The sequence below is a fragment of the Phyllopteryx taeniolatus genome, chromosome 1, assembly GCF_024500385.1.
Source record: "Phyllopteryx taeniolatus isolate TA_2022b chromosome 1, UOR_Ptae_1.2, whole genome shotgun sequence".
Lineage (NCBI taxonomy): Eukaryota > Metazoa > Chordata > Actinopteri > Syngnathiformes > Syngnathidae > Phyllopteryx > Phyllopteryx taeniolatus.
Window position 1 is genome coordinate 4,577,884 of NC_084502.1, and position 25,580 is coordinate 4,603,463.

General features: G+C 41.2%; 1 protein-coding gene across 2 annotated transcripts in view; it reads left to right on the top strand.

Moving 5' to 3' along the window:
• grm7 (glutamate metabotropic receptor 7) overlaps nucleotides 1-25,580 on the top strand; it is a 119,430-nt gene that overhangs the window by 8,045 nt on the left and 85,805 nt on the right. The window contains exon 1 of one of the 2 annotated variants that reach the window (XM_061761300.1): nucleotides 12,780-12,920. The exons of the other annotated variant lie outside the window; for it this stretch is intronic. Within the exon in view, the coding sequence (XP_061617284.1) occupies nucleotides 12,852-12,920 (69 nt within the window). The 5' untranslated portion in view covers nucleotides 12,780-12,851. Of the gene's footprint in view, nucleotides 1-12,779; nucleotides 12,921-25,580 lie in introns of those variants that run through there. 2 annotated transcript variants of the gene reach the window in all.

Sequence of the window (25,580 nt, forward strand, 5' to 3'; positions counted from 1 at the left end):
TATATGCTTGTGAGTATTGTTATAATGTTTGGCTACATGTTTTGATAGATCATTTGTGTTTGTATCCGTTGTTTAAAGCTTTATGACAGGGCCACATAGATGCTATTTGTTAGCCTGTCTATGGCATTTTGCATTGTGTGTTAGCAGTAAGCCAATAGAAGGCAAAGTTGTGTGGTTGTTTTAAATGCACAATGTGTAATTCTCTGTTTTATGTTTCGATTGACCGTAAACTTAAAATGGGAGTTGCATTTTTTTTTTTTTATTGTTCACAAACTGCTAAACTGCTCCTTGCTGTGAAGTGAGTCGAGTTGTGTTCGTATCACTCGGATCTGAAGGCACCACCGTAATAGCTTCATCAACAGGAAATGCATTTTGGGATGCATCAGCTTCAAGCTTCCATGATTTTTACCAGTCAGATAAATGAAAGGCTGTTTTGTGGAAGAACAACATTAGCATAGCACTGACATCCAGTAATGGAGTTTTTAAGATTAATGATAGTAGTTAATTTATTTCTGCTTTAATTTTTAAAAAAAAAAAAGGTAAAATGTGGAGTCACTGCCTTGCAGCAGGGAGAATTGGTTGCTTTTATGTTGCATTTTTATGAGTTCGCTAAAATCTGCCTGTATTATTTGTGTGCAGTGTGAGTTGTTTGTAGTTAGAGGCAATCTTTTAGACATTTTTTAGCGAGGAATATTTGGATTCAGTCACGTTTAATCCACCCCCCCCTCCAATCAAACGTGAGTGCTGATTATTTGTGCCCAGCATGTCGCTTTTGTCGGGAAACGACAATGGAACTGCTGTAGGGATCGCCAGGGGCAGCGACTGGCCTCATCGCTTCATGTACTTCACTTTCAGTCAGACGATTTGTAAAATTCATATCCGAAACAAATTTACGGGTTGGTAAGTCGTTGTGCCTTGCTGTTGGATGTGCCACTACTTCATGTAATTGCGCATGATTACAAGAGCCTCTTGTACTGAAAGGCTGCACATTTTTAAATGAAGTATTTTGAACCACGTTGCCTTGATTTATTGGTTATCTACCTTCCTTTTATCAACTTGCAAATGGAGGCGCACATAAAGTGTGTAATTTTTTCGTTTAAAATGTTGGCACCCTGACTGGGCTCTATCTTTGCAAGTAAATGAAATGCATTTGCACCAGTGATTTCAAAGCGAGTTAGCGTTTGTTTGTGTGAGCATATCTCTTCTGCCTGTTGGCTGAGAGAGCGCTGCTGCAGTGGAATGAGAACCGCAGCAGGGCTCCAGTACAGCAGATTAATTATTTAAAACACATCTCCATATAACAAAATATCTAATGGCTTGAAATATCACACGGATGTCTTTGCAAATGCACAGACTTGCGCACACGTGTTCCACTGCGAGGACCAGCAGAATTCTAGTGTTGCTGCTCATAATTTGTTGTTGTTGCACACTGTAGCTGTTTCCGCCCAATTAGAAACATAATGATGGGCTCCATTGCAAATAGCTGTTTAACTGAAACTGACCATCGTCATTGTCTTTATTTTATTTTTTCCCCCCAGGCAAGCCCACAACAGTCATTCATTCGCTGGGGTTTTGTGGCTCCATTGGCCGGATAATTAGGCGAAGGATTCAAACCGCAACCTGGCTTGGTTATCATCCTTGCACTTTTTTAAATAGTTTGAAGTTGGTAAAAGCCTTCGAATTATACTTTGATGCGTCTGTGAAACATTAACATGCGACTTGAAAGGGGAGAGACATGCGTGGCTTTAATTTATTCCCCTTTTCCTTTGCTCATAGGATTTGTTCATGTCATGTCATGTTTTGTTTCTTGGAGTGTTCTCAAGTGCAATACGGTCAAATGATCTCAAGCCAAAGCTTTAAAGGAGTTCAAAAGGTGTGTCTGTAAGTGCCCTTTTGTAGTGTACTTAGTAGAAGTAGCATTAAAAAAAAAAGTGGAACTTATTGTTGTCAGCTATTTCAATAAGTCTTAATTATATTTCAGGTTAGAACTAAAATGGTTCATTGCCTGGACAAATTATGAGTTCCAGTAAATTTCCATCAATCCATCCATTCTCTGTTTCGCTTCTCCTCACGAGGGTCGTGGGTGTGCTGGAGCCAGCCAATCACGGGACAGTGAATTTGTGTTTGTTCAACGGATATTTCTACTCTTGAAATGACACAAGTCATAGACTTTAAGTTGTGTTATAGATAATACAGAAAATAAGCAATTCAATTGTTTCGGCTTATTTATTCATAATGTTTTTACATTTTGACTCAAATTTCACTGTCTGAAATGTCTTAAGGTGGCACGGTGAGGGCTGGTTAGAGCGTCTGCCTCACAGATCTGAGGACCGGGGTTCGATCCCCGGGCCCGCCTGTGTGGAGTTTGCATGTTCTCCCTGTGCCTGTGTGGGTTTTCTCCGGGCACTCCAGTTTCCTCCCACCTCCCAAAAACATGCATGCTAGTTTAATTGACAACTCTAAATTGCCCGTAGGTGTGAATGTGAATATGAATGGTTGTGCGCTGCGATTGGCTGGCAACCAGTTCATGGTGTACACCGCCTCCTGCCCGATGATAGCTGGGATATGCTCCGGCGCCCCCGCGACCCTAGTGAGGAGAAGCGGCTCAGAAAATGGATGGATGAAATATCTTAATACATTTGTTCTAAATTGAAAGTTGGTTCGAATTATGCCAGAAGTTCCTGGGATCCTTTGGAACAGGGGTCACCAACCCTTTGGGAAGTGAGAGTTACTTCTTTGCTCCTGATTAGTGCGAAGAGCTACCAGTTTGAGTCACATGTCTGACAGAACCAATCTTTCAAGGTCATTTAAACCTTTAATGATATGATATCAATAATTACTGATATTCATCTCTGTGAAGACACGGTTCATGTTAATTATTTATCACTGTAATTATCAACAAGTGTTTACATTTTCAAATGATCACTTCTACAACATTCCCGGGAAATCACAATGTCCCATCACTGGTGAGCTGTTTTTGGAACAGGCCCGCAGACATCGCGTTGCTGACCCCTGCTTTAGAACGATGCAAAATGGTGCGTTTCCTCAAAACTGTCCTATAAAATAAGGGATATGAATACATTTTAAAAAGCAAAAAGCAATGAAATGGAAAATATTTTTCATTTCAATAACTCCAACACAACAGTCTGTTTCCACTTTTTTTTTTCCATACAGATGACATTCATTCAACAAATAGAAAGTGAGAGCCTGCTCGAGGCTTACTTGGACTCTAAATCCGTCCAGGGTATGAATGATTTTGGGCTTTAACTGTAAAGGTCCAATGCTGATAAACTTTAGTTGAACTTTCAATGTAAATCTCCTGCTTTACAGTTGGCGCATGCGGACGATGACGACTCCCTGAGCTGCCCTCTTAGCCTGCTTGCAGCTTTTGTCTCATTGAATATGATGAGGTCGTTCGGTGACTCCCCATGTGATAAATGAATCATCAACCAAGCAAAATAGTGATTGTAGATTTTATGGCCTCACCCTGAATATCACGGGTGTTCATTCAAGACATGAGTAGCTGCTGCACTTTTAATAGTGTCGGAATTGACATGAGCGATGGATTTCTCTCAAGTCCCAGGAGGGTTGATCAATAGTGTTGCTATGGTGAGGCTGATCTTCCGAGATGATGTTCTTATTTCACCGTCTTCCATTCTGTGTTGGAAAGGAAGACAACAAAACCACAAGCCAGGAAGAGAAAAAAAATCAATCAACCTAACTTTTAATTTGTTTCAAAGTGGTAGCGCAACATTTGAAACACAAACAACAACAAAAAAACAAAACAAAGGAACATATCGTGAAATCGCTTAACAGGAGACATTCTTGGCGAAGAATGTCCTCCGAATGCTCTCTAGTTGGGAGGACTATGAATCTGTCCATTTGTCAATCTTAATCTCCCTTGTATCCATCTCGACACGATCAGAGTGAGGCTTTGCTGTCCTCTCGCATCTCTGTTTTGCGACTGCACAAGCAAAACTTCTTGTTTAATGCAGGTGAACTCTTTCTTGTCCTCCTGTCTGGGGAACAGCCACTTCAGACCCGCTGTCGAAATGAAGCATTGGCGTCCTCTGCTCACATGGCCCTGACAGGCTCCAAGTTGGCGTTTTATCTCTCCTTTCTCACAGAATCATCACTGTGATTGATGAAGGAGACTAAAACCTCATAGCCTGATCTATTCAGAGGACTACGGTAAAGACAGACACCTAAGAGAAAACGAAAAAGAATATGAAAGCTGCCTGTGTACCTGTGCTGTGCCTTTTGAAAAAGGTTGAATATTTTTGTTTTTTTTCAACTGAATTGCTGGTTCTTATGCATGTAGCAGCTCAATTAGTAACACGGCTAAAGCTATTGTCAATTCAATTGTGACAGGCATGGTTGGAATGCCAAGTATTCAATGCATTAACTCTGAGGACATTGTGTTAGCTTTTCATGTACACTAAAATGAGCTGTATTTGTCAAATCCTAACTTTAATCCAACCCTGATCCTTACCAAACTCTTAGAGTTAATGTAAATGAAAATTAATTTCTTTTAAATTTGACAGACTACAGAGAAGAGTGTTAACAAACATGCCAAATTTTAATGAATAAAAAAAAATATATAACAAGGCTTCAAAATTGTGAAAAATCTGTGGGCGTGTCTGCTAAATGCGCTGAAACCACAGCCCGCTCAACTGTCAATCAAATAGCACTACTGTACTTGGACCTGGAAAAATGGATGCTACTTCGTCTAGCACGCGGGTCTGCAAACCACGGTGCCAGGGCCGCATGTGACTCTTTAGTCCTTCTGCTTTGACTCTATGTGACTCTGGAACATAAATAATGAGTAAATAATAGTCCATCCATCCATCCATTTTCCATGCTGAAGCCTATCCCAGCTATCATCGGGCAGGAGGCGGGGAACACCCTGAACTGGTTGCCAGCCAATCGCAGGGCACATACAAACAAACAACCATTAGCACTCACATTCACACCTACGGGCAATTTAGAGTCTCCAATTCATGCATGTTTTTTGGGATGTGGGAGGAAACCGGAGTGCCCGGAAAAAACCCACGCAGGCACGGGGAGAGCATGCAAACTCCACAAAGACGGGGCCGGGGATTGAAACCCGGTCCTCAAAACTGTGAGGCTGACGCTCTAACCAGTCGTCCACCGTGCCGTGTAAATAGTAGTATTTCATTTAAATCTAAATTAGTTTGTTCCTTTCAAATGTAATTCAAAAGATTATGGTGCTCTTGTAACATTAAAATAAAACATTGTTTTTTGTTGTTGTCACAACCGCTTTTGTGCGACATGTGATTTATTGCGCTAATTCGAGCACTGATCGGCAAACCATGGATAAATCCATCCATCCATCCATCCATCCATCCATTTTCTGAGCCGCTTCTCCTCACTAGGGTCGCGGGCGTGCTGGAGCCTATCCCAGCTGTCATCAGGCAGGAGGCGGGGTACACCCTGAACTGGTTGCCAGCCAATCGCAGGGCACATAGGAACAAACAACCATTCGCACTCACAGTCATGCCTACGGGCAATTTAGAGTCTCCAATTAATGCATGTTTTTGGGATGTGGGAGGAAACCGGAGTGCCCGGAGAAAACCCACGCAGGCATGGGGAGAACATGCAAACTCCACACAGGCGGGGCCGGGGATTGAACCCGGGTCCTCAGAACTGTGAGGCTGACGCTCTAACCAGTCGGCCACCGTGCCGCCTGGATAAATCCAAGAAAATAATTTTTTTTTGAAGAAAACGGAACTTAATGCTACATGCTACATGAACTATATTAAAAATAAACATTGCTCACTCGTCATAGATGACAGCTTGCAATCGTGTGTGTAGATTAAGGTGACAGCCCTTATGTGCCGACGCTGTACGATGAGGTTCGGGAGCAAAAAAAAAAGACATTTAACTAGGTAAAATAAAGATTTGGATTGGCTATTATTGAGTTGAATATGTAGGATACATTGTTAAGTGAAATAGTCTTTTTTAGTTCAAGTTGACATTTGACTGCACGCTTTTTTTGTCTGCATTTTTTTGTTTGCTGCAGGTGGATAATTAAAGTTTGGCTTTAATTTCATGAGTATGACAAGGACTCAAATAGCCCACAACGAGGCGCTCTACAGTGGACTATCCAAAAGAAAGATGTATTTTTCGGGTGTAGGCCGAGCTAGCCAGCTAACTTCTGATGCGAATGAAGGCATTCAAGTACTTATATGGTGGGTGAGAGGCGACCGATTCCGGGGCCAAGGTGTGTCACTGGACCCCGTTTTAGCCCTGCCCCCAAAATCATCCATCCATCAGTCCATCCATTTTCTTTACCGCTTCTCCTCACTAGGGTCACGGGCTGCTGGAGCCTATCCCAGCTATCTTCAGGTGGGAGGTGGGGTACACCCTGAACCGGTCGCCAGCCAATCGCAGGGCACATACAAACAAACAACCATTCGCACTCACATTCACACCTACGGGCAATTTAGAGTCTTCAATCAACCTACCACGCATGTTTTTGGGATGTGGGAGGAAACAGTGCCGGCTCCCCCAAAATCACAAAAATTGAAATGTTAAAAAACAGTTTCATGCTATCCACAATCACCACAATTGATCAGTTCTCAGTCTTTGCAGGTTTTCAGCGATTATCATCATCAAACATGTATAATGTATTTAAAAAAAAAACCTCAATTCACTTTTTTGGGGTCTTTAAACAACACAGTGAATTCAAATACCCGCACACAAAGAGCTCTTTTACAATGGCTGAAAGACAACACAGCGCCTCATGGATTTTTCATGATCCACACCAGTGGTTTTGACTCATGTATTTTCCCTCTCTATCGCTTGCTAATTACCATCTATTCTCAGAGTAGCACACAAGCAGTGAAATATGGACAAGGATGGGAGCAAAACGCACTCTCTCAACTAATTTGACGCTTCTCTTTAAACTGCATCTAGTCAACGCAGCACATACAGTCATGTGGGAGCCAAACAGTCAATATAAATCAGGTTGCCTTCGACTGTTAAGCGAATTACATTCTTATAATTATTGTAGAAAACGTTTACCTGTCAAGTATTAATGTATGTCCATTTATCTGCTTGCGATTTCAGGAATTTGTTTTTTTAAGACATGCAGTGCTTGAAAGTGATTATACACACTGACTGGCCACAACATTAGGCACACCTGTACTTAACAAATGTACTGTACAAGATTTAAAAAAAAAAAAAAAAGGTTTAAGCTACATACCAATGAACAATGAATTCAGTGATTCTTTGCATACCACTAGAGGGAGCCTATTTTTATTGCTAGGATCAAAGGCAAAGTTTATAACACAGCGGTGAGGCCAGCCATGATGTACGGATTAGAGACAGTGGCACTGAAGAGACAATAGGAAGCAGAGCTGGAGGTGGCGGAAATGAAGATGTTGAGGTTCGCTCTTGGAGTGACCAGGTATGATAAAATTAGAAATGAGCTCATCAGAGGGACAGACAAGGTTCCATGTTTTGGAGACAAAGTTAGAGAGAGCAGACTTTGATTGTTTGGACACATCCTGAGAAGAAATAATGAGTATATTGGTAGAAGGATGATGAGGATGGAGCTGCCAGGCAAGAGAGCTAGAGGAAGACCAAAGAGAAGGTTGATGGATGTCTTAAGGGAAGACATGAGGGCAGTTGGTGTTCGAGAGGAGGATGCAGGAGATAGGCTTACATGGAAATGGATGACGCGTTGTGGCGACCCCTAAAGGGACAAGCCGAAAGGAAAAGAAGAAGAGGGAGCCTATTTTATTACAGTGGTGCTTTGACTTAAGAGGTGAATTTTGTTTTCTGAATTTGTAACTCAAAAAACTCATTTCGCAAATCATATTCCCTATTGAAATACATGGAAATACCATTCATCCGTTCCAGCCCCGCATAAAACGGCAACATGTTTTTAATAAGGAAAATGGCATTTAACAATTGTACTTCAAAAGAAGAGTAATAACAATCAACTAGAATGTAAAGAATTAAACAGTTTGTGCATCACGATTTCATGCATTCAGTGTGCGCCTCCCTCTGGTGTGCACACCTTGCTCACCATGGGGCAATGTTATACATGCATACGTACACACACGAAAAAGACGGTCACAACTGCTCACTAAGCTCCAGGAAGTTTACACTTTTTGCAGAGGATAAAGAATAAATGCCTATGAGTATTGTTATATTGTCTGTCTAGATGTGTTGCCACGCCATTTGTGTTCAGATAGCCGTGGCTTGATGGGTTATAGCAACTCAACATCAATGCTAGTTTTGTTAGCCTCTCAATAACGTTTTGCATTGTGTGGTAGCATTAAAAACGTGAATCCACTATATGTATAGTTTTCCAGTAAACCTCAACCGGGAGTGGCAATAAACAGCTTAAGGAAGCGGTTGGGTTCTCCATCCATCCATTTTCTGAGCCGCTTCTCCTCACTAGGGTCGCGGGCGTGCTGGAGCCTATCCCAGCTGTCATCGGGCAGGAGGCGGGGTACACCCTGAACTGGTTGCCAGCCAATCGCAGGGCACATAGAAACAAACAACCATTCGCACTCACAGTCATGCCTACGGGCAATTTAGAGTCTCCAATTAATGCATATTTTTGGGATGTGGGAGGAAACCGGAGTGCCCGGAGAAAACCCACGCAGGCACGGGGAGAACATGCAAACTCCACGGGGATTAATCCCGCACCTCAGAACTGTGAGGCTGACGCTCTAACCAGTCGGTCACCGTGCCGCCACGCTTGGGTTCTTTTATTTGAAAAATTGTTCACTATCTTTCAAAAGTTTTGCTCGCAATTCGATGAAAAAAATCAGCCGAACATCTGCAGGTCACTCATAAATCGAAGGACCACACCAAGTGAACCAAAGAAAATCTACAGAATACAAAATCAAGACAAATTGCTGCAGGCCATACAGGTAACATGTTATTATTATTATTATTATTATTTTTTTTTAATTAAGAGTAATGACCAGCAGCATAAGTGGTCTGGAGTGACATTTGCCGATACATATCCATGCTGTGTAATAGCCTGTCCTCGTGTCGCTAATTACTAATCTAAAACGTCCTCAGGAGATGTTTCTTCAGCATCTCATTCAGAAAGCGAAAGGTTGATGGTGGTGATGGCGCTGCGGGGATCGTAGCTTGAGACTGCGTGACCTTCTGCCAAAGATGAAACCCATTGTTTTCCTGATTTGAGTTGTTCACCTCTCAATAAATGAAAACAACCCTTTTATTGAAAGGATGGAAAGTTGTATGAGCCTATATGGAACAGCATAATTCAGTTAAACACCTTTTTGAATCCATTCTGTAGGATGTCCAGTTTAATTTTAGTCAGAAGATATTAAGCGATGTTAAAATATTTTTAATTGAACAAGTTTATAGTAAAAAGAGTCAGTGGTTCTGACCTTAAAACTTGGTTATGATGTCTGGTCTCAAAGGATTTAAGGAAGATATTTTTTGGCCAACATTTGCTGACACCTGCCAAGGAACTGTGATAACAATCACATCCTCTGTAATTCAGTTTTTCTTGACTCATTTCCAGACCAAAGTCGATAAATATTCAGTTTCGGTGAATGAATGTTCATTGAATTGCACTCCACAAATACAGTACATTAGTAAGATTTAAAAGATTATTACAGACTATGCTCAGCAAAATCTCACTTTTTATGCAAACAAATGGCAGGGGATTGGAGCATTTTAATTAAAGGGCTCTTGCAATGTTGTATGTGTGCCCTTAATTTGCTGGAAAGATGACAGTGGAGACAGCTGCTACAAAGTTCCCCTGTCAGCCTCCAAAACCAAGGCAGACGCAGCCCATGCTTGGGGGTTTAGCACTACAGGGGCACCCTACTTTTAAAGCTTTATAGCACAATTAAACCCTATGAAATTATAAAACCATAAACAAAAAACTAATTAAACTTTTAGCCAAAAACGGCTGCATTATCTTCCAACATGTTTTATTTTTGCTGAGCAACCACTGAGTCTGTTCACGGTCCTTGGAAGAGCCCCCTGCCTGTTTCGTTCTTGCCATTTAATCAGATGGTGACTTATGGGCCAGACCACAGCTGACAAGGTGAAACCCATTCACAGGCTGTGGCAAAAAGCAGATGGGACAGAATGTAGTGTGGGCAGGGCTACAAAAATGAACTGCCGCTGCTGTTTGTAACACAGCCAACAGGCCCACTGTAGCATTCCATTAACTGAGAATTACACTCCTTTTATTAAGCCCCTTATCGTCTTGTCCTTGCACTCTTTCTCAGACACAAATAATAAACCCCATTTTCTCTTTTCAGTGCACACATCTATACAAACGAGGACGCAAACAATCAATATTTACTTAATGGCAGGTCAATTCCACCTGCTCTTTCAAACTTGAATGTTACCCATTTGAAGATCAGGGTTCAATTAGTCTGAACTGAAGTGAACAAGGCTAGATCAATTCATGTCAAGAAGAGAATGCATCTCACTCTACCTGAAACGATGAGAAGCACACATTCCGGCTGATGCGTCGGACCTGTGACGCAGGAGAATGTACGTAGCTTGAGATATCAGGTTCGACAGAAAAGCACGAAGTGCTCCGAGGCTGAGCCGAGGGAAGAACACGGCTCATCTTTTCAAGCGGTAACGTGCATAGACTTCACATCAACGGTTGGACGGGGAAGAAATGGGTGTAAGATTTCAGAAAAGTCATTATTTTTGCACTGAATTGGGGATGTTTACAAAATGAGGCTGCGACTGCCAAACCTTTTCAGAAGTACACGCCAGGAGAATGTTTTAAATAGTTGGAGGAGAAATTGGATTCAGACCTGCAAAGGCTGTAATTAAACCACAAGAAGAAAAAGCCTGTGAGCCTGCTGGGGAAATAAGCGGCACTGTTGTGCTCATGCTCACTGGTGCAAGGATATACCATCATGTCTACACACATAAATAGACACACACACGGACACCCAAACATGTTGCAGTGTGAGTAACTGATGTAATATTACTCAAATAAATAAGCTATCCCGCATGTGTCAGTCGCATTGTCGTTGCCGCTGACGTGAGGTCATGGAGTCAGCAGTCTGCCGAGATTTTTCACTTTATTATTCAGCAACATAATAGCTCGCTCTGCGATACTTGTTTCTCATTGGGGGGGGGGGGGGGGGGGGGGGGGGGGGGGGGGGGGAACACCCCCTGTACCTCCTGTCCAAACATTTTTCTGTAGTTACCTTTCAACTTCCAGCTAACACCGAATTGCAAAATTTAATGAGGTGCCATCCCTTATTAACACATGGATATCGGGGTTTTTCGCTCGAGAACCGCAGCGGCATGACTTTCTAGGCCGGGTTATTACTCTCATTTTTCTCTCCGTCGCACCCGAGGGAGGAGCACAGGCGGCTACTTAAAAGCTTAGCTCGGCTCCCGCTGAGGTCACGCGCCGGTGTTCCTATAAAACACGTTGTCGCAAGGACTGTAAAATGTGACCAAGGGGGCACTGTTGTATTTTGTAGGAAGTTTTCAGTAGTTTAGCTAAGCAGAAGAGGAAACCCCATTACGTCCGATCCTCTTATAGGGATGAGTGAGGAGGTCTCTGCTGAATGCAAGTAGGCCTTTCACTGCGAAAATGGTCCCCGATTGCTTCAGCCTGAAATGATCCAGTGTGGGTAGAAAGGCATTATCACAGCGCTCATTGTAGTCACACTAATCTGGGATGTGTGCATCACTAAGGACAGAACACAAACAAGCCGAGCAATTCTAGTCCGCTTGACCAAATGAAGCTAGAAATGTTGTACCGGTCCGTTTTTCTATGCATGAAATCACTTTTGAATATGATGACTTTTCAACATTTAAGGCTAGAATTTCCCAATACTAACAGCTTTTCAAATCCTGCTAAATGGGCTAAATGAATTTGTTAAATGGGGGCTTTTAGTGCCGCCTGTGCGTGTCTGGTGCTCAAAAAACAGGCATACATCCGGGCTCCTCTTAGATCTGGGTTCTGTTCTTGGCTTTGTTCTCTGTTATATCTCTCACTGCTCTCCCCCGGCCAGCTCTTGAAATCACATGGCAGCATTGAAATTATACTGCACTTAAGACTAATCCCATGGATCTACCTGTCAGGGAGAATTCCCTTGCAATACATGAAAGATGGTGCATTTTAAGAGGGCATGAGTGAGACAGTGCTATACCAGCAGCAGCTCTTTGAGGCTCTATTCAGGCACTTTGTTTTTCTTGAGGAAAAAAGCCTCTTAGCCAGCATGCAAACACATCGATATATACTTGTATAGAGATGTTCAGGAAGTGCGGTATTTGCATTATTCACATCATTTGTGTTAGATGTTTGCATGCTATTATATGCTCCGGTACCAAACTGTTGAGGACAGTGTTATTTTTTTTGTAACATATTGGAATTCGATAGAATGTAAAAAAATGACGTAAAAAGTTTATGCATTATGAACTCGGCTCTCACTGAGGTCACACTGGCTCCTTCCTGTCTCCGCGACTTGGCCACGGGGGGTTATTGAATTTCACAACTACTGTAATTGACTCACTAAGCTGTAGTAATATCAGCCATTTTTCGCAAAGAATAAAGAATATATGCCTGTGAGTATTGTTATATTGTCTGTCCGTATGTATTGCTGCAATGTATGTGTGCAGATGTCTACAACAGAAATGCTATTTGTTATCCTATCTATGGTGTTTCCCATTATGTGTTAGCATTAAGTTAGCAGACTTTAAGTTAAGTATCTAGAAAAAACGTATGTCGGGTTACTAGTATCCAGTATTATATTTATTTAAATACAACCAAGGGCAGAAGGTTTTTTTTCTCTAATATCTAATTCAGAGTAGTGATTGATATATGAAATGAATGTGTGTACATGGAAATGATGTGCTCCACAGATTCTGCCTCACTGCAAGTGGACCGCCAAATGTCTGAAGTGACCAAGGTACCAGAATGTCAGAAATGCTGCTGCTATGTATGTTTTGTGTTGTATCTAAAAAAATAAAAAAATAACGGATATTAAAATAGATTATTTAGTTTGTAGCCTATACCAACCTAGAACATAATAATAATGGGTTGGAAATTTACATATAATTCTATAAGAGTGGTCAAGAATTCAGGCACTGAAAGCGCAATAGATTATTCAAGTTCAAAGTGAAAGGAGGTTCTCTGCTTCTGCAGCTCGGCTTTGTCAAGACTGAATGCTCATGTGAGGGTTTAAATGTAGATGGGCATGTCAGTTAAGGGTAGCAAGAAATAGAAGTAGTCTTACCGCACGCCAGAAAAAGTGGCGTGTGAACTGAGAGAACTGACTGCACTGTATTTTCTCATGTCTCTTAGAATTTCCGTGGTTGCCGTTTGCTGACTTTTTTGGGCTGAAGCAAGGCCTCATTCAAACACACTCTATTTTGCCTATTTTTCCTGACCCATTTTACTTTTTAAAACATCTGAATAATTTATTAACATCGCTGGGCTTATGTAATTATTGGAGGAAAAAGTATGTGAGGGGTTTGATAATCGTCAACGGCGTGACAGCAGATTCATGCATCGTTCTTATAGTGTGACAGCAATGAAATTACTACATGAATGAACACAACTATACAAAGTAAAAATACTGTAATGAAAGTCCACATTGGTTTGCTTTGGTTCACTATCCAGTTTACAGTATATAAACTGTCATTTGGTTTTGGCTATTCCAGCAGGGCCTGGGGTGCATCAGAATGCTTCCCATCAGCAGATTGTAATGTAGTAGCATTTTATCTGCTAGCACAGTGTGGCCCTTTTATATTTGAGAATAAATTAGAATGGACCTTGGGCAGTTATTCCAAACTATGTGTTGATTTTATATGGAAACATTCATGAACAACTGTGGCATTTCATTAGCTTTAATTTCATTTGCTCTGTATCTCTCTGGAGATGAGGCTTGGCGGGTGCGTCTCTCGTGGCTGGCTGCGTGCTGATAATGTTATATTTGAGTGTGCTTGTGTGTCGCTATTCTTTTGTGCATGCAGCAGCCAAAGCATACATGAAAAGAAATCAAGTGACAGGATTACTGTTTTCAGATGCAAATTCTAAAGGATTTCAAGAGCTCTCGGAAGGCCTCTATTTGACAGGTACATCGATTTAGGGGAAGACCTCAATCACCCTTAACATCTTTCATATTAGGAAAGCTCTTTCCATTCAAATAGCGTTGCTTAAACCACAACTGACTACAGGACAGGCGCTATTGATGATAGAATATAATGCTTTTTAACTGCTGTATCGGTTTTGGAGCATTCTCATGTTGCCCTGAAAGAGGCCACAAGGATCACTAAGCCATGTCATTTATCAACGCATAATGCACAAAGCTATCCATGGACACGTACCCTAAAAAATGAAGGCCAATCAAATGGCATATTGCCAGCAAATCAACTCAGATTCGGGGGGTTAGGACTAAATGCCTCTTCAACCTGAGTACAACGCACCAAGAATTTTTTAAATCGGGTGATGGGTTCTGGAGAAATTGAGTTTTTTGTGTTCTGAAAAAATTGCCTTTTTGTGGAACGTTTTTGCATGATATCCTCTATAAAAAATCTGGTTAAAAAAACCTGCAAATTAGAATACCACCGTATAACTTCATTAGTTCTCAGCTTTTCTCCCCAACCTTTTTGTTTCGTCTGCTACTCAGGGAACCTCATCTTTGATTGGGTGTCGCGTTTCAGTTAAAAATATCCACCAATAAGCTTGTATGGGTGGAAATTCTGAGGGGTTCTCCAAATCGACAATTTTTGTTCTTATTGAAAAACACGAATATTGAATGGGGAAAGATACGAGTATTTGGAGTTAGAAGTGCAGTCACGAAACTAATTAAATTTGTATCTCAAGGCACCACCGTATATATTTTTGTTTCAGCTGGGAGTCCAGCTTCAAAATGGAATGAGCTACTCTTACTATTTTCTACACTTTACACTTTGTGTTTTTCTTCTTGACTGTGTGCTATACTGTATGTGTACTGGTTTAAATATGCTGATATTATGGGGACTGCACCTCTCTCCAGTAGAACTAACATAATGTTAACACATACACTGCCATTGACGGCTTTAGAAGTCAAATATCCATGTTAACTGGGAGGGCTGGCAGTGAATGAGTTAACTTCAAATTTCAGAGTTCTTATTTGGTTCCTTGTTAAAGTCAAATCAATAGCTGGATAAGTAGTTAAGACTGGGATAGACCTTTCTTACCCCTCTGAGACAAAAAGCTCAACTTTGTTGGGCTGACAAGTAGAAGGTGACCAAAGCTACATTTAGGATTAGGTGGCGATGGGGATTGAGGTGCGGTACAATTCACATTTGAGGAGAGCCCGAGGGAATCTGTATGAGTCAATGCAATGTCATCTTAAGTGTCAAAACACTTTGGTGGTGTTTTTGTTTGTGTGTGTGTGTGTGTTTCCAAGGGGGCCGAATGTCGCCACTCACATTGCACTAGCTATTTCCCGGTTATTGTGCATAGTTGGAAACACAACACACCTTTTTTATTTGGCGAAACAGGCTGAACAGAGGTTACGATTTACAAAGTGCTGCAGTGTGAAGTATATCAAGACATAAATCAGACGAATGCATAAAAATGCATTGATCAGAGCACAAATGGCTTGTGACAGCTAAAAGATGCAGTTCATGTATTTTTATTTGAAGGTTGTATTCGTCTTATGGTTTTGCTTCAATATTGAGAATAAGAATTGTCAGCATCAGCTCTACTTTGGTTTGAGATTAGGATCTGCTGCATGGACACTTTACTCATATACTCTGACACTAGTTAAGATTCGCATGAATTTATAATTTCAGACAAAGATCTGCTGCATATACATTAGTTTTTATTTGCACTCCCATATTCTGTCACTAGATCCACATGCCTGTTGTGCTGTTTTGCACTCGCATTGTTCTTCACCTGGTCCGTTCCTGTTTCATCTGGTTAGCGTGTTTAAGGTTAATTGTCTGTTTTGGCATCTGTTGTGCACCTATGGCTCTGAAATACATGTCAGCGTGCAGCGTCCTGAAACCTGTGCGAGTGGCAAAGATGCAAAATGAGTGTGCTGGGAAAACACGTTGCACATTAATCTCCTCGGCCCGTTAGTCAAGACGCTCTGATGAATCATGATCTCAGGAAGAATGAGAATGCGTTTGCACTGAGCAGCTTCATATAGTGTCCCCTTCAGGTTATTCATTATGACGTGCGACAAAAGCTCCTCCTGTCAACCAGGAAGGCAATATTCCTTTGTTCTGGCTCTGGCTCCGTGTTGCCGAGGAAACCAACAGGTCAGATGCCTCAATGATGCACGACAGCAGAGCGGAGAGCCCACAGGTGGTCGGGTCATGAAGGGATGCAGGATCAGTCATCAGAGTGAGCCATCGGCTTTGAGGAGCGAAATACAGCGACTCTAATGAGAGCTTTACTTTAAGGGTGTTCAATTTTTACAAAGCTTTGCTGCAGGCGTCATTTTTCAAGAGAACACAATACCATATTACCTTTTCCTAATGTTTGAAGTCAATATAGCGGTAGAAACGGTGTGCCTCTTTTTTTCACAATTAAAGCTCCATAAAATTGTGCTTGACTGAGCAATATATCAAAAGATGGCTCTGGCAAAGTCTGCACTGTGCTTCGGCAACACTGTACCAGCACTAACATTTGTGTAGATCCAGTGTTCACTGTGATTTATCGAATCTCACTTTATTGCATGTGTGACTAGATTTTAGAACCATACTGGAATAATTGCAAGCTAATGATCACCTGCCAGAATGCTAATGTAGGAATATAAAAAAAAAACACATACCCCCCGCACCACCCATGAAACAGTTTCCCCCCCCCCCCCCCCCCAAAAGTTGTTAAATCAACGATTAACAAGCATTCAGTGGGAATTTGAAAGCTGGTTTTCACTTTCTAAAAATTGTTTACATTATGAAAAGCCATTAGGGATGTGCTCTTTTCCAAATGTTTCTGGGCCAAAGAGGAAAAGCGCCATCCGGATAGTTATCAGCGCAAAGTTCAAAGGCCAGCATCTGTGATGGTATGAGGGTGTGCTAGTGCCATGGCACAGGTAACTTGCACATCTGCGAATTCACCATTAATGCTGAAAGTTACATACATATGCTGCCATCCAAGCAACATCTTTTTCAGCCACTTCCCTGCTTATTTCAGCAAGACAATGCCAAGCCACATTCTGCACGTGTTACATCAGAGTGGCTTGGTAGGTAAAAGAGTGCTAGCACTAGACTGGCCTACCAGCAGTCCAGACCTGTCTCCCATTGAAAATGTGTGTGGCGCATCATGAAGCACAAAATACGACAACGGAGACCCCATACTGTTGAGCAACTGAAGTTGGACATCAAGCAAGAATTTGAAAAAAAATTCACCTACAAGGCTGCAACAATTATTGTCTTCAGTTCCCAAATGCTTATTGTGTTGTTAAAAGGAAAGGTGATGTAACACAGTGGTGTTTTACAATAATACTCAACTGTATTTATAATTTTGAATGTAGCTGCAGCTAGACAGCAAAGCGTGAAGTCACTTGCTGAAAAGCACAAGTGCAGTCAGTGAATGGGATCATGATAATTTCTTTCCTTAATCTTGCCCATTTCCTCTGATTGTGGCTGTCCATTTCTTCCTTGACAATCACGGCATGTTTTTGTCATTCAATAAAAAAAATTATACAGTACAATGAGCCTCAAAACCTGACACAAGGTTGCAGTTTTTCCGTCATAGCGCGTTGGGTGATGTGCGGCACTGAATCGCTTTGTGTGCGGCAATGATTCGCCGACTGAAATTTTTTTTGTCATGGTCATCTGCAGTCGATTTCGGCTGTGTTGCTCTGTGTGTGGTGGGCCTAAGAAGTTTTCGGAATGTGGGCAGAAGAGGGAAAGCCCAGAGAAATCCCATACAAACTTGAGGAGAACATGCAAATTCCACACAGAAAAGCCAGAGCCCGCATTTGAACCTCTGATGTCAGAACTGGGAGTCAGAAGTACTCACCATTCGGCCACCGTGCCGCCACTGCTGACTCTCATAATAGTTTTTTAAATGTAGAGATGCTACATCCTGACACAATTTTGTAGACAAATCTAATTCAAAAACTTTTAAAGAAAACTTAGTTTTTAGTGTTTTATAATCAGACATCTAAATGACACCACTTTACTATAGATTAGATTTTTTTTAGCTCTAATTAAAGTAGTTATGTTTAGAATATGAGCGTGAAAAGCAAATAATTTAATCACAGTCAGATAAGTAATCATAAGAATTATGTTTTTTTTTATTCACTCTCTAGGTTTCTTTATGTATTAAACCAGAAATGGTGTGAGCCTTTATTTGTAATTGCCAATTAGGGACACTTTCAATCGATAGCAGCTGTTGTTTAGGATGAGTCACTGATGAGTCGTCTTCCACATCTCAAGCAACTTTGTGTGGCAGAAACACTCCCACTCTCCAACAGAAAAACACTGCTCAACCCACATATTCCCAACACACCATCGTAACATGTTTTAAATAACCATAAAATTGCCCATGTTAAATCACTACTTTATGGTGGGAACAAAAGATGAAAAAATGTATAATGGCTTTGATATATATTTTTTTACAGTACATCTTTCCCAGTAGTCTCTCGACATCAGATGGAGGCTTTTGTAAACCATGAGTTTGCATGAATATTACTTTCTAAAAATGGAATAGAAGGATGTGATCCTTTATCATTGTTGTCCATCAGCAACAGATATTATGTGATATGCGAGATGATATTTTGATATACAAACACTGCAGAATTGAAATAGATCCAATACCTGAGTGGATTCATCAAAAATGCTAATGCTTAGTTTTGATTGACACAGACAGAGTGGTAATAATATAAAAACATGTAGCTGTAGCAGTTGATTACAGATTTATTTAATGAAGTGTCCGGTGAGCGTACATCAGAATTGATCTAAGGCAGAGCTAAGTTGCTTATAGATGTGGAACCGTAGGTTTATTGGCACTGCCCACCATTAATTTTAGCATCAACTCATTAGGTACAAATAATTGACAATAAATTTCCATTAGCCATTCTGACCTGTTTCCAGGCAGAACTTTTATATCCTTCTGAGTCACCTGCAGCAGCCTGGCTGCTCTGCTTGGCCTCCGCTTAAGACAGAAGCGAGAAAGGTGAACGCTTTCTGCCGTTATAAATCTACAGTTTTGTGCACAGCCTCCCAAACGCTCCACCATTGGAATGTTGGAGATTGCAGAGGTTCTGTGTGAGGTGGAGGGCTTCAAGCACACTGAGGGAGGATGAATTTGTTTGAAGGTTCCAGCATATTGTGGCGCTAAGCCCAGGATGACTTGTATTGAACGTGCAGCACGTGGTAGTCTATGCATTTGTGCATCCAGAGTTCATTGATTTGTCTCTTATTTTCAGATAAAACCCTTATAAATGCACGCGTGTGTTCCAATTACACTCTTCTTCACACATCTTACGAAGATAATCACAGTCAGTGTTCACAGGGCACCACTTCTCAAGATTTGTAATTTTACCAAATTTTCTCTCTTCTTGACACGCGGAAGCATGGTAAATTTGGATTTCTTTTCAACGCAGGTGTTACTGAAAATGCAGCTCTAGGTTTAAAAAAAAAAAACACACCAAAAAACATTTTATTCTTTCTTAAATGAGCTCGGGAATGGCATCAAGCAGCAGTAATGGTAACGTGGTGATCAGTCTCTAATTACGTGGCAATTCATTGTCAGGAGGAGACTGAGAGCTAAGATAGGATTGAGGAGGCACGCCTGCATTCTCTGCACCATTAGGGGAGAAATGGGCCTGGCCACGAGGCTGTGTCGAGTGTGAGGGGAGACCTGCATGGAGAGAGAGATGGCTGATAGAGGAGTGGGAATCATTGGGATGCAGGGCAGAGTGTTGCAAGTGCACGTCCGATAATGAATGTGTCAGAGCCTCTGTGCTCCAGTTGTACTGTAGGTGGGAAGAAAAACATGCATCCATGCTCGCTCTTGGGCGAATATTGGTATCATCGTCAGATTACAACTTGCCAGTGCAATGTGTGGCAAGCAGATAGGCAAAGATGTGGCACCCTCAAACAATTGAAGTGACATCACACAAGTTGTTTGTGACATTTGACTGTTTTTTCCGCTAACAGAATTCCCTATAGCGCTTTGCTATGTCATATTTCACTAAGAATATAAAGTCATCTCGATGAGTACTAAAAACTCTGGAGAGAAGTCTTGTGCACTTTGCAGCACAGGAAAAAACAATACAGACATTTGTAATGTGATATCTCGTGGATCTAAAGGAAAACATTTGGTAACCCTTAGTCATAAAGCTGCAGGCTATGTTTTCTTCCTAGCATGGGTTGAGCTCCTGACATACCTGGTGTGAGCGCACGGCGCCATCAGGATGTTCAAGGCTCTTTTTGTAGAGCGGGGTTGTTCTCTGTGGGGACTCGCTTTGTGCATGTGATTAAAGAAGCTTTCAAAAGCACCAGGCGAAATTGCCTCGGCGCTACATAATCGCTCTCAAGAGTGACAAAGTAAAAGCTCGGCTATCGTGCCCACCTCAAACTTGAAGTCATCGTCCCATTTGTCGGAACGACACCGCAACCTCGCACTGATACTCTCTCCTCGGTACAAACTGTCCTCCAGTGAAGTTCTGCTCGCTATTTGGTGTAGGGAAAAACAATTATTTGAAATACCCATAGAGTTGAAATAGCAGTCTGTTTACCAGATGGAAAGATCGAGTTTCAGTCATGCTCCCTTTGTGAGCTATCCACACTTTCCTCCCACGCTTTGGCTCGACTCTACTCCGTGGCTCTCCTGGTCAAATATCTGATTTGTGAGTCATACCTTGCTACATGTCCTAAAATACACAACCTTGCAGGAGCACCGAAGCGGCCCAAGGGGGAGGCTCGGAATGAACGGGAGAGACGAAATGCGAGGGAACTGACAGGGGAAAAAGACAAGTGGGCAGGAAGACTGAGACAGTGGAAAGTCGCGGTCAATAAAAGATTATGCAAGCCTAACTTTTTGTCATGTAACACAAAGGATAGCTCACGAGTGTAGGCAACTTTAAAGGGCGAATGTTTTGTGATTCCTGCTTCGGGGAAAACAAGCTGCTGCAAGCCACAAACCACTGCAATCGAAACCTGAACCTTGCTAAAATGGAGGCTTGAAAACGACTCACCGAGACCATGCTCTGATTGGGCCACAACAGCCGCAATACCCATCAAATTGTTGAAATTCGAGCCATCGAGCGCTCAGTTATCAACACAAGAGTTCTCCTTGAGCAGTTTGTTTCGTATCTATCAACGTGCATGCGACCATTTTTACAGGTCCCATTGGGGGTTATTGTTCTCAGAAATACATTGCAACTGTAACTGCTCATATTACATAAACTACAGTGGTGCTTTGAGATACTCGTTTTTTCGAGGTACGAGCCGTCATTCGGCCGATAATTTGCTTTGACTAGCAAGCAAAAATACGGTGCCAGCGAAAACTAACTTCACAGTTCTCGAGGTAGATAGTGAACAATTCTTCCCAAAAAAGAGGTTTCAAGCTGTTTAATGCCACTCCCAGTTGACGTTTACTGTCAAACTAAACATGAAGCAAAGAGAATTCCACATTATGTATTTAAAACAACTAAATAGTTGGTTTAGCTTAATGCTAACAAACAATGCAAACGCCACCGGCATGCTAACAGATAGCATTGGTGTTGTGGCATTAGAACCCTTTAAGCAACGGATATTTGAACACAAATGGTTGAGCGACATGTAGAAAGCCTTTGCAAAAGATGACTGTTACTGCAGCTAATAGAGTCAATTCTGAAACTCTTCTACATGTGTGTATGTAGTTCTGTGTTATACTGCCCCCAGTGGACAAGGTGCCCACACCAGAAGGTGCATCACAATGGCCATTGAATTGAAACAAAAAATGTGGCAAAAGTTTGATTCTTTACATTAAATGTAGTTATACTATATTTTCCTAAAGTGCAATATTATGTAGTGATATGTTTTAAATTAAAAATTAAACATGTTTTTTTTGGGGTGAGGGGTGGGGGGGGGGGGGGGGGGGGGCGGGAACGGAATACGTAATAGAATTCCAGTTAACTTCAATGGGGAAAGATGACATTGAGATACACGTTTTGCATTACGAGAGTGGTCCCTGAATGAATTAAACTCCATTAAAAGAATACAATTACTAAATCTTTGCTATTTTCGATATATTTGGATAAATACATGCAGAATCTCCCACCGTGCCATCACTTAGCGTTAGGTGACAAAAGTACAAAATATAGGTGCAAATAGAGTGAAAGCAGTAACCAAGTACAAATATTATAATATTTAAAAAGTATATACAATAATAATAATATATAAAATAAAAATGCAAATTTACAACTGAGGCTGAATGCTTTTTTTTTTTTTTTCTTCGCAGTCAGGAATCAGGACTAGGTTACATAACTTCTAGCAATCCGAGGGCTTTCATTTCAAAATAAAACTCATAGTTCATGAGTTTCATGAGAATAGCGATGACATCATGACATCATCGCTATTCTGCTATCTGCTTGAACTGAGCAATAATATATTTTGAATGTGTGACCTTAAAATATGATTTACAGCACAATTCCATAATGCCAAGTGTAAAGAGACGCTCCAAACAGACCGTGCGTCCCGCCTCGCCTTGCATCGCCTCACTGCGAAGAAGCAAAGTGAAAGGAACGGTTGTGTTTTCAGGGGGCAGATAAAAAATAAATAAATACATAATAATAATAAAAAAATTACCACACACGTTGTCAACCTCTACCAACCTTAGTTTAATTTGGGATTGACTTTCTTCATGATGTACTTCTTTGTCAGTTACATACACATTGCTTCCATTGTACATTTTGTGTGTTGTTCATTAATTTCTGGCTTCCGCGTCAGAAAATGACATGCCAGGCAGGGTCTGCCGTCTTGACTCATATGAGTTAAGGCAGTGATTCCCCAATTAGTGTGAGAGGTCATCTGGGGTGCCATGAGAAATGAGCCAATTTTACTTCAACGCAGGGGTGTCAAACTCATTTTTGTTGTGCGCCACATTGTAGTTATGGTTTCCCTCAGAGGGCCGTTATCTTACACTGAAATCATATTATTACATTTACAAATGATTCAAAGTGAAGCCGATTTGCAATTTTGGTCCAGATTTTAGTAAGAAACATGCGTGCATAATTTCCTTTAGCGGGCTACATAAAATGATGTGGTGGGCCCAATCTGACCTTGAATTTTACACGTGACTTAAAGGGAGAATTTTCCTTTTTTTTCATGCTGTTTGTTAAAACAGTCATTTTGACTTGACAGTAGTACATTATTTTTTTTCATAGATCATATTTATCAACTGTCTATGGCCCCATCTTGTGCCTCTAATTTGCTATGCCCCCCCAAAAAAACACATTGTCCAAGGAAAAACAACCAGTCAGAGATGAGAGATGTCACATATTTGTTACATGCTCACGGGTACACCTCAATAGCCTCACACGTTACATTTTTACCCCAGAAAAGCACTTTATTCAAAATAGAGGATTACTATGGTACCTGAAATGTTATCGATTTTAAGTTTTCTTTTTTTTGCGAGGCAAGTATTTAAAAGATATAAAAAAAGGGATTAAAAAAAATTGAAAACTTGCCCTTTAATTTGTCCAAAAATACTGTTTATTAATGAGAACTATATTTTTGTTTATCTATCTATCCCAGCCACGTATAGTGATCTGCAGAACAATTAAATCCTCTTCCATTAAATGGCAGAAAGTACAATAACCTGTATACATATCCACCATTCACGTAACAGATTAAGTCATGGCTTCCTGTGAGTATATATATTGTTTGTGTTAAATTAAACAGGTCCTGATTTCAACACGTAGTCAATTTATGAGTAAATTGAGACGAGATCATCATTATTACAGCAGTCATACTTTTGTGACATTTATGTTAGGTGGTATGCTGTGAGATTTTTTTATTTATTTTTTCCAAATGTAAAAAGTATTGTGCCTTTGTGCCTTGGCACAATAAAGGTTGGGAAACACAGAGCTAAGGTGTCTCAAAGATTGCCTTCAAAACAAAATCTCACATCGATCCATTGAAACCTCACTGAGCGCCGCTGTTTTTAAGCCTTAAAAGGCTCGTTTATGTCCATGCTGTCGGCCAGGGAGGTTTTGTCACAGAGTCTTTTGTGAACGTGACCCGGCCTTTGCGATAAAGCCCTTCCCCAAATACAAGCCAAGGCACTCACTCATCACTGCCTCTTTGGTGATTCCAATCACAGCAAGGTGTTTGCCTGGAGTGGAATTTACCACAGCGAAAACAATGACATCTCCACCTCCTGCAATTGGTAAATATGATCCGAACTTGGCATGGTAGTCACATCTCACCGTGCGTTGGTCACTCTTTGAATGAAATTTGAGGATATCTTTCAAATAGCAGTTTGTGACTACTGTACATCCGTTCTTTTATAACAAATGCATAGTGCGCTACTTCCCCAGCACCAAGCGGCATACGCGCAATGAGCAACTAACTACTTGTTGATAGTAGAATAGTAGCTAGAAACTGTAAGGAGCAAAGGATTTGTATTCTTGAGGCAGACTTACTCTACATGCCAGTGCTCCTTGTGTAAATAGCTATACCCATAATGCTGTAGTTACCATGAATGGCTAATGGATGGGAAATTGTATAACAGAGCACTGTATGCCAGTTCCCTGTTGGATAACATAAAACGAAGGTCCTCGTCGCTTTGCAATTCACCCTCACAAATGCAATCAACCCGATGAGATGCACATGACAGATTGAAAAGATGATACAGCAGGAGAGGGAAAAAGACCAACGACAGTCGGCAGGAGATGTTGGCTGCTATGAGAGCAAAGCACTGAGGGCAGATTGTCTCGTCTTGGGGGGAAACTGGCAGCCTGAAGACCACGCTGGGCAGGAAGTGCATGCTGATCATCTGTGCGGGTGTGTCTGCATGGAGACTGATGGTGGAGGAATGGAGGGAGGGAGGAAAATTATTATCATTATAATTTTTCAATTTAAATTCCAAGTTTCACAACACTTTTCAAGACAATCTAATTGCTTGTCCTCCTTGGTCTAATCCAGCATGTTTTGATTACCCTCTGAACTCCCTGCTTTGTTTTCTTTGCATCTTTTCATCGCATTTGGAGGGACCTCCAGTACTTGGGAATGCCACTGTTGTGCCATATTTTCTGTGTCCCATGGTATGTGTACCACCTTGGAAATTATTTTCTCATTGCTTTCAACAATGAGATTCCTTTAATGCTGAGGGAATCTCCGTGGCTTGTGCTGTAAGATATGACACGAAAATGTCAGGAAAAGCACAGTCGAGCAACATCCCTTTATGTGGCTGATATGCAGGTGTGCGCTTACTCCCGTTTGACCTGCATTTGAGTGTGATTGTTTATTTCTGAAGACAGCCACCTCCCTGTTATAGGAGGGTGTGTGAACACATTTTCTCAGTTGTTCATTTTTACCTCCCCTTGTTTTCAGTTCAGTTGTAAAGGTTATAGGTCACAATAACGGTAAAAAAAACGCTTTTAGATTTATCTTGGTCTCATTTTATTATA